The 15,695-nt window shown below is 39.3% G+C and overlaps 1 protein-coding gene across 7 annotated transcripts in view; it reads left to right on the top strand.

Moving 5' to 3' along the window:
- LOC126088314 (GATOR complex protein Iml1) overlaps positions 1 to 15,695 on the top strand; it is a 579,824-nt gene that overhangs the window by 469,834 nt on the left and 94,295 nt on the right. For all 7 annotated transcript variants that reach the window (XM_049906449.1, XM_049906465.1, XM_049906495.1 and 4 more), the window contains one exon: positions 14,314 to 14,482. In XM_049906449.1, the coding sequence (XP_049762406.1) occupies positions 14,314 to 14,482 (169 nt within the window). The remainder of the gene's footprint in view (positions 1 to 14,313; positions 14,483 to 15,695) is intronic.

Below are 15,695 nucleotides of genomic sequence, written 5' to 3' on the forward strand. Positions count from 1 at the left end.
ATAGCTTTTTGTTGCCCTCCCAAACTCTGCAATATTCTTGTCAGACCCTACGCTCCTCTTCTGCACCCATCTCCATACCCTATGGCTCCTACTCCTGCGACTGTCCCTGCTTCAAGACTTGCCCTATGCACCCTCCTACCACCACCTATAATAGCCCTGTAACTGGCAAAGCATATACTTTGAAAGGGAGAGCCACCTGCGAAGTGACACATATCATATACCAGCTATTATTTAAACACTGTTCAGCCTTCTACAGTGGCATGACTACCACCAAATTATCAATTAGGATGAATGGGCATAGGCAGAGGGTATATACTGGCAACTCACAATATCGTGTTGCAGAACATGCTCTACAACATGACATTCGTGACCTCGGCACCTGTTTCACCACATGCGCCATCTGGATTCTTTCCCCAGACATCAGTTTCTCAAAACTCCGCAGGTGGGAACTAGCATTGCAACATGTCCTTGGTTCTTGCCACCCACCTGGCCTTAATTTACGTTAATTTCTTCTGTCTCAGCTTTTCTTCACTGTAACTACTCTTTTCTTCACTATATTTTAGTTTTCTACATCTTTCATTGTCTTTACTGTCAAATTTTCGCCGCCCCCTCCCACCTCTCTTACATACAATGCTTTTAGCTTCTCACTCTTATTAACTCTTGCACAATGTTTTAGTAGTAATCTCTGTCTTGCATATTACCCTGTCTTCCACCTTTAAGCTATCAGGTTTTCAAATCTCACCCGATGCAGTCCCCAAAAATCAGTCTTTCCTTCTTATCCCTTATGGTAAGTCTCCCCTGACCCACGATTCTGGCTGACTTTCCCCAAAATCTGCCCCTTTTCCTAGACCTCTCCAGCCCTTTTCCTTCACCCTTCTTTCCTCTTCAACCCTTCTGCGTGAAGAAGTAGCCAGTGGCTCCAAAAGCCTGCCTAATTACAACCTTCTTTTATGTGTGTGTTCTGCCACCACTTGGTGAGTAGATTTTTTTATCTACCCAATTAAAAAATTATAAAAGTGGATGTACTCATGTTTGTATGTGTATATGTATGTTTCACATCTTTCCTAAACCACTGGACCAATTTCAATGAAATTTGGCACACATATCGTTTTCCCCCCTGAAAGAATAACTGTTGGGCTAAGAACCACCCATCTTTCAAAGAGGTGGGGATGAGGGTGAGAAAGCAGTGTAGCTCAAGATACGAAAATAGCCATATTTTAATCTTTCAGTATTTGTGAATGAGAGTACTTATAAATTTGCAACAACCTTTACACATAATTTCAAACCTTTATGAAACTTTTTCTTGCTGATGACCCCTACAAAATGAAGAAAGGAAAAAAGTTTATCGCTTACTGCATTTTCGCTGTTCATTCAGTAAAAGTGCCACATGAAGCATGATGCATTAATTTGTGACTTTCTTGCTAGAACTATATTCATGACATATTTTGCTGACAGTATTCACATATGCCACTGAATATACCAGAAAAATTACTTAATTCTACACACTTAGTTCAAGAGGTATGACTTCATAAACAGTGAATGTGATGAAAAACTACCACATTGTCCATGATACTTGAACTTATTACTTTGTTGTTACTAACTCTATTCACAACACCTTTTTGCAGACAGTTCCACATTTTTCACTGAATGTGTGTACAAAAATATATCATTGTATGACACATAGTTCAGGAGGTATGACATCAAATACTGAAATGTGAGGAAAACTGTCGCATCATGCATGATGTTTTAATTTATTAATTTATTGCTACTATCTCTATTCACAACCTGTTTTGCAGACAGTATCCACATATGCTACTGAAAATACCTAGAAAAATATATCATTTTATGACACACAGTTCAGGAGCTATGACCTCATAGACACTGAAATGTGTGGGAAACTGCCGCATCTTGCATGGCATTTTAATTTATTACTTTTGTACTCTTAAATCTATTCAAATCACATTTTTCAGACAGTAGACACACATGCCACTGGACGTACCTGCAAATTTATATCATTGTACTGCACATAGTTTAGGAGATATGATGCCATAAACATTGAGCTGCATGAAAATGATGCTACAAAGTGAAATTTGCTAAAGTTAAAGGAGAAACTTGTGTACAAAAATGTGTGAATTATTTTAAATATGTGTGGAATACATTTGACATGTGTATACGAGCAAAGCTACAGGTAAAAAGCTCTTCCTAAACCTCTGGAACAATATCAGTCAAATTTGGTACACGTACTAGTTACAATCTGGGAAGCTATACTGTAGAGAAAAGAAAAATCAGTCTCCAATTGGGGCGAATGTGACAACATAGAGAGAGAAGGGAGGATGAGAAGATGGACAGTCAGTGAGGTGGAAAGAAGATAGAGGTGCCAATAGGAGGAGAAAGAGGAGATGGGCAGAGATAGGGAATGGGTAAATGTGCAGAGAAAGGGGAGAGGAGTAAGATAAAGGAAAGAGAAGGAGATGAACAGTGACAGTGAGAGGCAAAGAGAGGCAGATATATGGGGGAAAAGGAGATGATTAGATGGAGGGGAGGAGGAAATGCACAGAGAAAGGAAAAAGGAGGAGTTGGACAGAGTGGGGGGGAGGAGATGGACATAGAAAGGAAAGGGCCGGAGACGAATGGAGAGATGGGACAGGTGGAGATGGCAGAGAGAGGTGGAAGTGGAGATGAGCAGAGAGAGAAGGGAGGAAGAGATTGACAAATGGAGGGGGGGGGGGGGGGAGATGGAATTAGAAGGGAGGAGAAGTGAACACAAGGGGAAGGAGCAGATGGACTGAAGAGGAGGAACATATTGACAAAGAGGGGGGGGGGGGGGGAGGAGAGAGGGCATGAGGAGATGGACAGAGAGTGGAGGATGTGGGAGGTAAACAGACAGGGGATGGTGGAAATGGACAGGGAGAGGGAGAAGGGGAAAGACTAATAGAAGTTTTGAATAAATACGTATCCGAGCAATGCTGGGTACTCAGCTAGTTGTATATAATTGAGTTAAACCTGTTTTAAATCTTACGTTTACTATTACAATTACTATTACCATACAGCTAAAACCAGTAACAGCTTAGAGATTACTTAACTGTGCTGAGAACTACTTGTGCACAGAAACTGTTTGACTTAAAATGCATGTTATATGCCTGGATGAAAACTTAAATACTTTTCTAGTGTTAGTGAGGAAGACATTAACATAGCAGCAGCAGCAGAAGCAGAAGCAGCAGCAGCAGCAGAAGTAGTAGTTTTATTAATCCTTGGATAACTTTTACAAGGATAATGTTACGGTATTCCAATTTTTAAAAAAAATTGTTGTTCATGTATACAATTACATATGTATGGGGAGGAGTAGAGGAAGGGGTGCAGTATTGAATACACTGTTTATGTGCATTCACATATGTACACTGAAATGCCAAAGAAACAGGTATAGGCATGCGTATTCAAATACAGAGATGTAAACATGCAGAATACGGCACTGTGGTTGGCAATGCATTTATAAGACGACAAGTGTCTGGTGCAGTTGTTAGATCAGTTACTGCTGCTGCAATGGCAAGGTTTCAAGATTTAAGTGTGTTTGAACATGGTGTTATAGTTGATGCATGAGCAATGGGAGCAGAATCTCCGAGGTAGTGATGAAGTGGGGATTTTCCCACTGACCACTTCACGAATGTACCGTGAATATCAGGAATCTCAAATCTCTGACATCACTGTTGCCGAAAAAGGTCCTAGAAGAATGGGACCAACAAAGACTGAAGAGCTTTGTTAAACATGACAGAAGTGCCACCCTACCGCAAATTGCTACAGATTTCAATGCCGAGCCAACAACAAGTGTCAGCGTGTGAACCATTCAACAAAACATCATCGATATGGGCTTTTGGAGCCGATGGCCCACTTGTGTACCCTTGATGACTGCATGACACAAAGCTTTACACCTTGCCTGGGCCTGTCAACACCGACATTGGACTGTTGATGACTGGAAACATGTTGCCTGGTCAGACGAGTCTCATTTCAAATTGTATCAAGTCGATGGAGGTGTATGGGTATGGAGACAACCTCATGAATCCATGGGCCCTGCATGTTAGCAGGGGCCTGTTCAAGCTGGTGGAGGCTCTATAATGGTGTGGGGCATGCACAGTTGGAGTGATATGGAACCCCCTGATACATCTAGATACAACTCTGACAGTTGACACACATGTAAGCATCCTTTCTGATCACCTGCATCCATTCATGTCTCCTTTTATGTCTTAACTGCAACTGTTCACATCACTGCAGGTTACTTGGATCACTTTTCTGGCCAGTGCTGTCCAAGTTAAATGCACTGGTAAAGCTCTTGCCCATATCATCGCTGAGTCGATATACGCCTAATGCACAGGTTAAACATATTCTCGTTATCGTACTTGACTGTACTCGAACAGCTTGGCTACCGCTTCATGTGAAACGAAATCCAATGAGGTTCCAGTGAAAGAATATATAGTGTAATGTTTACATTAGGTTTATTCTTATGATGAACGGAGTGTACTCGGGTAGCTAACTGTGAGTGGGGAGCACAGGATAAAACATATTCTCATTGAATGGTGGGCTCCATGTGGTTCCCAAGTTATCGTATTTGACTGTACTTGAGACAGCTTGGCTACCGCTCAATGTGAATGAAATCCAATGAGGTTCCAGCAAACACAGAAGATTATATAGTGTAATGTTTACATGAGGTTTATTCTTGCGATGAACGGAGTATACTCGGGTAGCTAACTGTGAGTGGGGAGCACACAAGGGTTTTTTCAGATTAGGTGGCTCTCCATCCAATCATGATAACGACAGCTGTAACAAACCCAGAAGTATCAGTGTAAGATCAAAAGAAGTGCCTCCCACAGATGAAAGTATTAAAATCCTGACGATAAACTGCTGAAGCATTCACAACAAACTGCCAGAGTTTGAAGTGCTCATGAAATGCAGTGAAGTTCACAGAATACTAGGTACAGAAAGCTGGTTGAAACCTCAAATTGATAGCAGTGAGATTTGTGGGGAAAATTTAAGTGTACATGGAAAGAATAGGCAAATGGGAAATGAAGGTGATGCATTTGTTACAGTAGACATGAAACTCAAATCCACCAAGGTAGAAGCTGAAGCTGTATGTGAGAATGTTTGGGCAAGGCTCAGTATCAGGTGTGGGCATAAAATGATAACTGAATTTTTCTATTGCCCACCATAATCATCTCCTGATGTACGAAAAACTTTAGAGAAAACCTCAGATCACTTCCACGTAAGTTCCCCAGTCACACTGTAATCACTGGTGGAGATTTCAATCATCCAACAATTAATTGGGAAAATTACATTTTTGTTAGTGGGAGGTGTGAAAAGACATCCTGTGAAACTGTACTAGAGACCTTCTCTGAAAATTACATTTTTGTTAGTGGTGGGCCATGACAGACACATCCTGTGAAACTTTACTAAATGCCTTCTCTGAAAACTACCTAGAACATTTAGTTAGGAATCCGACTCGTGATGGAAATACATTGGATCTGATGACAACAAGTAGACCTGACGTCTTTGAGGATGTCCATATTGTAACTGGTATCAGTAACCGTTATGCAGTTGTGGCAACAATGATTACCAAAGTACAAAGGACAACTAAAACAAGCAGAATGATATATATGTTCAGTAAAGTAGATAAAAAATCAATAGTGTCATACGTCAGTGAGGAATTTAAAACAAAGCGTACAGCTATAGATAGAGAGATGCCGAATGAAACGCGTTTCAGGTTCAGAAATATAAAATTGTGCACTTTACAAAATAAAAAAAAAAAAACACAATGTCCTATGACTATAATATCAGGGAATTGCTCTAGGAAACAACCAACTCTTACAAGACCTGGATGTAACATTTTGTAGGAATATAGATTGGAATGATGACATGGAGAAAAGAGAGCCACTTGAATGAATATCAAGAGCTCAGATGGAAACCCAGTTCTAAGCAAAGAGGGGAAAGCAGAAAGGTGGAAGGAGTATATAGAGGGTCTATACAAGGGCGATGTACTTGAGGACAATATTATGGAAATGGAAGAGGATGTAGATGAAAATGAAATGGGAGATATGATACTGCGTAAAGAGTTTGACAGAGCACTGAAAGACCTAAGTCAAAACAAGGCCCCGGGAGTAGACAACATTCCATTAGAACTACTGACAGCCTTGGGAGAGCCAGTCCTGACAAAACTCTACCATCTGGTGAGCAAGATGTACGAGAGAGGCAAAAGACCCTCAGACTTCAAGAAGAATATAATAATTCCAATCCCAAAGAAAGCAGGTGTTGACAGATGTGAAAATTACCGAACTGTCAGTTTAAAAAGTCACAGCTGCAAAATACTAACTCGAATTCTTTACAGAGGAATGGAAAAACTGGTAGAAGCCGACCTTGGATTCCGTAGATATGTTGGAACACGTGAGGCAATACTGACCTTATGACTTATCTTAGAAGAAAGGTTAAGGAAAGGCAAACCTACATTTCTAGCATATGTAGACTTAGAGAAAGCTTTTGACAATGTTGACTGGAATACTCTCTTTCAAATTCTGAAGGTGGCAGGGGTAAAATACAGGGAGCGAAAGGCTATTTACAATTTGTACAGAAACCAGATGGCAGTTATAAGAGTTGAGGGGCATAGAAGGGAAGCAGTGGTTGGGAAGGGAGTGAGACAGGGTTGTAGCCTCTCCCCGATGTTATTCAATCTGTATATTGAGCAAGCAGTAAAGGAAACAAAAGAAAAATTTGGAGTAGGTATTAAAATCCAGGGAGAAGAAATAAAAACTTTGAGGTTCGCCGATGACATTGTAATTCTGTCAGAGACAGCAAAGGACTTGGAAGAGCAGTTGAATGGAATGGACAGTGTCTTGAAAGGAGGATATAAGATGAACATCAACAAAAGCAAAACAAGGATACTGGAATGTAGTCGAATTAAGTCGGGTGATGCTGAGGGAATTAGATTAGGAAATGAGACACTTAAAGTAGTAAAGGAGTTTTGCTATTTGGGGAGCAAAATAACTGATGATGGTCGAAGTAGAGAGGATATAAAATGTAGACTGGCAATGGCAAGGAAAGCGTTTCTGAAGAAGAGAAATTTGTTAACATTGAGTATAGATTTAAGTGTCAGGAAGTCGTTTCTGAAAGTATTTGTATGGAGTGTAGCCATATATGGAAGTGAAACATGGACAATAAATAGTTTGGACAAGAAGAGAATAGAAGCTTTTGAAATGTGGTGCTACAGAAGAATGTTGAAGATTAGGTGGGTAGATCACGTAACTATTGAGGAGGTTGTGAATAGAATTGGGGAGATGAGAAGTTTGTGGCACAACTTGACTAGAAGAAGGGATCGGTTGGTAGGACATGTCCTGAGGCATCAAGGGATCACAAATTTAGCATTGGAGGGCAACGTGGAGGGTAAAAATCGTAGAGGGAGACCAAGAGATGAATACACTAAGGAGATTCAGAAGGATGTAGGTTGCAGTAGGTACTGGGAGATGAAGGAGCTTGCACAGGATAGATTAGCATGGAGAGCTGCAACAAACCAGTCTCAGGACTGAAGACCACAACAACAACAACATGGGCAAAGCAGGTGGCAGACTTCAATTTACTAATAGTATACTGGGTTAGAGCAATCAATTAACAAAGGAGATTGCTGACAAATCACGTGTGTGACTGGTTCAGAATACTGCTGTAGTGTGTGGGACCCATATCAGATAGGACTTACGGGGGATATTTAATGTACACAGGGAAGGGTAGCACGAATAGTCACAGGTTTGCTTAATGCATAGGAGAGTGTCACAGAGATAATGGAGAAACTGAAGTGGAAGACCCTTGCAGATAGATGTGAACTATCCTGAGAAAATATATTAACAAAGTTTCAAGAACCATGTTTAAATGCTTACTCTAGGAATATACTACAAACTCTTACATGTCGCTCACATAGGGATCGTGAGGATAAGATTAGAATAATTACTGCATGCACTGAGGCATTCAAACAATCATTCTTCCCGCACTCCATACGTGAATGGAAGAGGAAGAAATCTTAATAACCAGTACAATGGGATGGACCTAATGCCATGTGCCTTACGGTGATTTGCAGAACATAGGTATAGATGTAGTTGTAGATGTAGATGAAATCTTAACACTAAGAAAGTGCTTGTAAAGAAGGTATATAATGTGGGTGGTTGTGTTCACTGTGTATATATTTTTATGAAAGATCTTGCTGATAGCCTGACATTCCCGGTCTTAAACCTTCATTCTGAAGCTAAAAAGCTCTTAATTTTAATTAATTAATTAATTAATTAATTTTTTTTTGAGGTGTGGGGAGTGCAACAAATTTTCAAATTTTTATTTGAAGAACAAGAGTCACAGAGTTTTCTGAAAAGGTGATAGAAATATTAAGAAAATAAGAAAGGCATTTAAAAATGGGGCAAATATCTTCTGCCACATAGTAGATCATCCTTCTATCCCTTATAAACATCTTTGTATATCACATTTTTTAAATACACCCAAAGAAACTGGTACACCTGCCTAATATTATGTAGAGCCCCCGTGAGCACGCAGAAGTGCTGCAACACCATGTGGCATGGGCTCGACTAATGTCTGAAGTAGTGCTGGAGGGAATTGACACCATAAACCCTTTAGGGCTGTCCACAAATCCATAAGAATACGAGGGAGTGGAGATCTCTTCTGAACAGCAAGTTGCAAGGGATCCCAGATATGCTCAATAATGTTCATGTCTATGGAGTTTGGTGACCAGTGGAAGTGTTTATACTCAGAAGAGTGTTCCGCATTGTCCTGCTAGAATTGCTCAAATCCATTGAAATGCAAAGGAGACGAGCAGAGAACAATATAGCTTTGAATGTCATTTAATTTTTAAACAGAAGGAAATAATATATGGAAAAACTCATGCGATACACTTCTTAGGTTACTGGATGGGAAACATGACATCTGAGCTAACAGTGTTAGCTAAAATAGTAATGTAATTAAACACAAGACTGTTGAAAATTCCTGACTTTACCAAGGGTAATTTTTCTGCATGAGCTATATGTGGCCTAAAAGTACAATGCTGATTTCCCATGTAGTTAAATATTGAAGCCACTGCAGGTATTACAGTTAGTCGTCTGGTAATCTCTGATCTCCTTCCATATCAGATTCCAAGTGATATGGTACATTTCGGTACCGCTACGTTGATAACAAGGCAATCAGCAACAGAATCCCATACCACCAAAAATCCACATTTCCTCCTCCTCTTTAGTAACTTACTGTTCTGTATTTCACCATAGTTCGGCAGTGACATGTCAAAGCTTCTTGCATTAATCCCAGTACATTTGGCAGCTTAAATGTCTTGTTATTTCTTCCAACAAATCTCTTTAACTTGGCTCCAGATCAATTCTACTGAGTTCAGATTGCAATTTTATGGTTTCTACAGTATGTTCAATGCCATGAAAATTGTTTTCCATGTTTCTGCGATGCTTATCACTCTGGCTCATGTGAGACCAAATCTGCCCTACACAACAATGGGCATATTCAAATAATTGATTTTTGATTTGTCTTCAAAAAATTTAATTGTGTAATATTTTCTTAACTTTGACAATCTTTGATAATCTTTTATAAAATATCGATACTTTAGAATGTATATTTGCAATGAAAACCTAAACTTTTTGTGTGATACATAATTAGAAACTAGAAGACATGTCTTTTTTTGAAAAATGATAGTTATAACATATATTTGATGAATTTCATATTTAAATTATTTAGTTGTTCAAAGTGGGGGAAAAGAAGAAAAAAAATTACAGACAACAATGTGTTTTGAACTGCCACCCACTAGCATACACGACTGCCATTCTATGATGCTACCATTTGCACCACACACATAATTACAGTACCTTCCCCTATATTCTTAACATACTGTTTCTCGATAAATATCAAAGCTGGTTTTTCTTAGTAAACTTGTGAAACACATTAAGAACAACTTGTTTCTCACCATTAATGGTGTTCTGCACACCTAATTCACTACAAAGCAGGAAGCAGTGTCACCCATTTTCACGATATGTATTAACACATGACAATCAGAGCACAAGTAGTGTTTTCAGAGACTGTGATTGTACACAATTTTTTAAATAAAAATTACTTAGCTAAAGTATGATTTAGAGAAATGTTGATGGGTGTTAATACATGAGAATGTGCTAAAGGTTCTTTTACAGTGATAGCAATAAGATATCTAATACATAAGTTGGACCTACTTCCAGCAACAGAACAACAACACCAGTGTATGAGACCTACATCTGCTGACCAATCATCATGTTTGTGTTTGTTTACATGAGGTTTATTCTTATGATGAGCAAAGCACAACAGCCTCTGATGGGTAGTGCACGCCTGACCCATTTAGGGTAACCCTATATTTCTCAACTCTGTGATGCAATTCCAGGAAGTCACAGCCTAACTTGACACATAACTTTCTAAGTTTCTGATTCAATCATTCCACTTGACTCAGAACCAAATGGCCAAGATCTGTTCTGGGGACAATGCTGCAAATTGTGAGCTTCGTTGAAACTCCACAGGCAAGGCTGGTCTTTTCAACTTTCTCTGTCATTCTTGGGACCCAAGAATGACCTCGGGGCCCAGATGACAGGCATCATTTGTTCCAATGTGCACCACAGTCCACAGTTGGTTGCACCCTTTTCCCTCAGTGGCTGCTGGAATAGCCTTTTCAACATGTTGAATGAGGCCGCTAGGCATGCACGCTGAGTGCACCTGGTGTCCTTTGCTGTTCCCTGCTGCCATTACCCTAAGGAGTACCATCATTAACTATACATTTGAACTTCTGACAATTAATAGGCACATACCGTTTTGCATTTGCCTCCTCCTGACACTCAACAAAACAGGTTTCCCAAAAACAGGTGAAGTAAGTCCCACTGGCTCAGTTTCAGCGAAAGACCGCACCTCGAACTTCTCGGTTAAGGGGATCGGTACAGCACCCTGAGTCCTCCCTGGTCCCTGCCACCCCCTACAGTATGCCTACATCTACCATCGACACACCACTCTCAGTCAAGTGGACAAGAAATGAAAGATTCTGTACTTTCTGCAGAAGAGGCAGGATCCACGGAAGAGGGTAGTACTTCAGGTACCTCTGGTGCAGGTATCACAGGTACACAACTCTTGGGAACTCTTCCAATACTCCTGTGCACAGCAGCTACCAATTGTTTGACAGTAGTCAGGGTGATTTCCAACTGCTTATGAATGTCAACCAACTCATCCCGTGTTCAAGAACAGAATTCCCAGTGGGTCTGCATTTTGTTTGGTGCAATGTATTACAAGGCAGTGAGCCCACTCATTGCCTTTTAATCTGTTGAGCTAAAAAGTTGCTAATTCTCCATAAGAAGCAAATGCATAAAACGAGATTTGAATGACTAAGAATAAATGAGGGGCTGGCGGGATAAAAGGGATAAGTCCATCAATTCTCTAAACGTATGTTTTTATGCCCAACTATACATTGAACCAATGGCTTTCGAATGGTGTTGTTGGTTGCGGGATAAATGGCACTGGTCCTCCTAAAAAAAAAAAAAGAGAGAGAGAGAGAGAGAGAGAGAGAGAGAGAGAGAGAGAGAGAGAGAGGGAGAGAATACTCTATTTGGGGATAATGGAGATCAGTCCGTTCCATTTGAGCAATAAAAGGGTTCAGTCCAAAGATTCATGGGAATTGCGTGAAGACTGGGATCAGTCTCCGCACTTGTTGCGCCATGAACCATGACACATAGGCATGTCTAGACTTGTTTCTAGATTGGCTCACAATATTGTTCTCAGTTTCGCAACAAGACTCGAGCGAATAAGAAGCTCCGATAGTTAGTGTACAATCGTGTGTTCATTGCAGTTCGTGCTGCTAAACTCGGGCAAGTGGAGGTTAATGCGCAAAGTTTGTGGCTCTTAGTTTGTTTTTAGTGCATCACAGTGCAGTGCTAAACCAGTTGACAAGTATGCAGGATTCACGAACAATGGAGAATGATGCTGATGAGTTTCTAAGAAGTTCGGGGGGGGGAGTGAGTGGTAGAATGTCAGATGTAAGGAAAAAAATCAGTCTAATGACTCATGTTCTTGACCAAAATTGTGAATGTCGACTTCGATGTTTTGAAGTGGTACCAAATTTAGTAAAACATTCGATACTTCAACAGTTTAATCTCATGGAAAGTAAAGACGAGCAAGACACTTACATTAGCGGCTTGATATCTGTTCTTCCTGTACAGCATCGACGTAATCGGAAACCAGCAGCAGAGGCTAAAATTAATTCGGCCACTTTTAAATACAGAGTCCGTGGTAAAAATGATGAGGGCCAGGCAGTAGAGTATGACGTTTGCAAAAAGGCTTTTTGTTCTTTTCACAGAATAGGGAAAAAATGAGTAGAACGTGTTTGCACTGGTCTGGCAGCTGCTGGATTATGTGCAAAAAGCAAACAAGGAAAGCATGATGTTAGGCCTCACAAGATTAAGGATGATGCAGTAAATTTAGTCAGAAACCACATTAAATCATTTCCTTCCAGGAACAATCATTATGGTTTGAAAGATTCCAAACTAACTTACCTGCAACAAGATTTGAATGTAAAAAGAATGTTTGAATTGTTTAAGGAACAAAATCAAGCAGTGAAGGTGTCCTACCACTACTACAGAAAAATCTTTTTAACAGAATTCAGTATCAGCTTTGGTTATCCACGAATAGACATTTGTTCTACTTTGTGACGAATGTAATTCAAAAGTTACAGGTTTGGAGACTGAAAAGAAGAACTGCACAAATATGGACAAAAGAACAGAAATAGAAAACAAATTACATCAATTAACAACATCAAACACACTTCACAAAAGAAAGGCTCAAACTTTTTACAATAGAAAAAGTGCAGCAGGTTGTGATAGTCAGACTTCTGTAGCAAAAGAAGCCATTTGCTTTGATTATGGCAGAAACTTACCAATCCCAAATGTGTTTACTGATGATGTCTATTATATACGACAGCCGTCTCTGCATGTTTTCAATATCACAGTTTTATCATCAGGTCAAAGTTGTTTCTACTTATACACCGAGACTGTGGGAAAACGAAGAAGCAATGATGTGTGCTCTCTCCTACATGACTTCTTTTATAATCACCTTCCACTAGAAGTCAAGGAAATACACTTCTTTTGTGACGCATGTGGTGGCCAAAATAAGAATTTCACCATATTACGTTTTATGCATTATTGGGTCCACCATGAGATGCGCTTTACCAAAGTTACTCTCACGTATCCAGTCTGTGGCCACAGCTGCTTAGACTGTGACAGACAAATGGCTTCATTAAACCCAAAAGCTTGGCTTGATACACCTGAAGCTTTTAAGGAACACTTTGAAGCAGCTCGGCGAAAACCTTCACCCTTTGTAGTTCAACTTATAACAGAAAATGAACAAAACAGTGATCAGTTTGTTGGGCAAAACATTTTTTGGAAATGGACAGAACACCTAACTCCACTCTACGCAAAGAGGAATTTTCCAGTTCAGCCAATACGGGAGTTAAGGACCAACAACACCACAGAAGACATTCTTTACTGGATCACGTTCAACGGACCATGGGAAAACCAGTCAGTGTGAAAAGAAAAAGCAGTCATTGTGAAAAGGAACAATCGGCCACCACAAAATGAAGAATTCATTCTACTAGGCCTCTCCTATGTTATTTGGTTTCAAATAATTGTTTTTACTCTTCTGAAAATTTTTTAAAAGTGGACATATCCCTTTTATCCCTCCTGCCTTTAGATATGAAAATAATAAATTAAATGTGTGATTGAGTTTACATCTGGTATAATGCAGGATGCTCTAGTTTCTTCAGTTAGTTTTAAACTATAAAGAGCCTTATCATCAATATTTATTTTAGTGTAAGAGTAGTGTTGTGAATTGTTATCTTAGAGTTTGTAGCAATGGTTGTTGTTTTGGGGGAGGGTGGGCTGGTGTTGGGGGCGCTAGAACAAGGGATGTGCAGTCTGTACACATTATTTATAGTTTATTCATCATAGCTTAGTCCTGGGTTGTTTGAAATGTTGCCTTTCTATGCCCCCAGAGAAGCAGTCCCTGGTTATAAAAACTTGTGTGTGTACTTGTTATTGTGTGTTTCCTTCAACTGCTGCTTGATAAAAGCATTTTCGTTGTGCATATTATAGTCCATTAATCACGAGTAAATAAATATTTTGTGTTTTAAGACAGATATTAAATATTGTCTGTATGATGGTCAGCTGTTATTTCTACATATTATAGAAACATTAACTTTTTTTAATATGATGCTTGAAACATTTATTTCAGATTCAAGGATGGTCTCGAAAAGCACCAACTTGCGGATTTCAAATGGTACCAATACCAGCTGATACTATTTCTCTTCCCTTCACTGACAAATCTGATCCTTTAAGGGGTCCAATATTTGTAACTCTTAATACAGAATGCTTATTGGGTAGTAGAAACTTCTTATTTGAAGGTAAGATTATATTTCATTTTGATGGTAATTACATGTGTTGCTGCTGTTTTATTTCAGTGTGGATCCATAACATGAATATATTGACAGGATGTCAACTGAGTCATGTGATTGCATTAAACATCTTTTGCAGCAAGTTCTAAGGCTTACAGTGTAATTCATATGCAGAGCTTTACACATAAAGAGTGATAAAAATTTTCAACTACCATACTCTTATTATAAAACACAAATTTAATCACACTTTAATAAGTCCTTTAGGAAGCGGTGTTGGAAAGGATAAAGCTGCTTTTCTGTACTAAGAGCAACTATGAATGATGTGATGTGAACTGGTTCTGCATTATATACCTTTGTTAATGAATGTCATCTGCAAGCTGCTATTTCCAAATAATCTTTTATTTCCACACTAGTTTCAGTCAGTTAACTGTTTATAGTTGATCCAGGCTATTGGTTGCTCTGACCCATCCAGTGCACAGCAAGAGCACACAAATTTAAATGGTAGGGCATCCTGGGATGTATCATGATCGTGGTATACTATATTCGTGCTAAGCTGTGTTCTTGCCAACTGTTGAGGATCGCCAGTTGTTTGATGGAATACCTAGAAGTTTGTCTAGAATGGACTCTTACTCATGTTTCTGGTGGTAATCTATTGTATGATAAATACTTTATTTGCTTATTACTGGTTTTCCCAAAGTATGATACATTATGCTGCAGTTGTTGGAAATAGCCAAAGTTGGCAGTTTTGATTCATCAATGTTATAAATCGATGCAATAGTTTGAATAGTGATTGATACTGAACTCTATTTTTTACATAATCAGAGGTGTAAACCCTCCATTTTGGAATAATTCAGATAGGTTTTTCAGAAATAGTATAGATCTGAGCACAGAACCCCAGTGAACCTAAAATTTTATGCTATTTATTTTAAACATCTGAGTGTCATATCTGAATTACTCAGTACTACTGTCTGCTTTCTGCCTTCTAGATAGTATCTGAACCACATCACTACTTCTTTGCTTGAGCCATAATGCTCTACCTTCCTGTGTAAAATTTTGTGGTCCACCCATTTGGAAGCCCTAAAAACATTACATAAAACTCCAACCTGTGGCATTTAATTGTTTATTGATTTATCAACTTAGTTAACAAACAGCACTACTGCCTGTTCAGTTGAAATTATTTTCTGGAACCCAGACTGACTGTAGCTAAGAATGTTTGTGGTTA

The sequence above is a fragment of the Schistocerca cancellata genome, chromosome 1 (genome assembly GCF_023864275.1).
Source record: "Schistocerca cancellata isolate TAMUIC-IGC-003103 chromosome 1, iqSchCanc2.1, whole genome shotgun sequence".
Classification (NCBI taxonomy): Eukaryota; Metazoa; Arthropoda; class Insecta; order Orthoptera; family Acrididae; genus Schistocerca; species Schistocerca cancellata.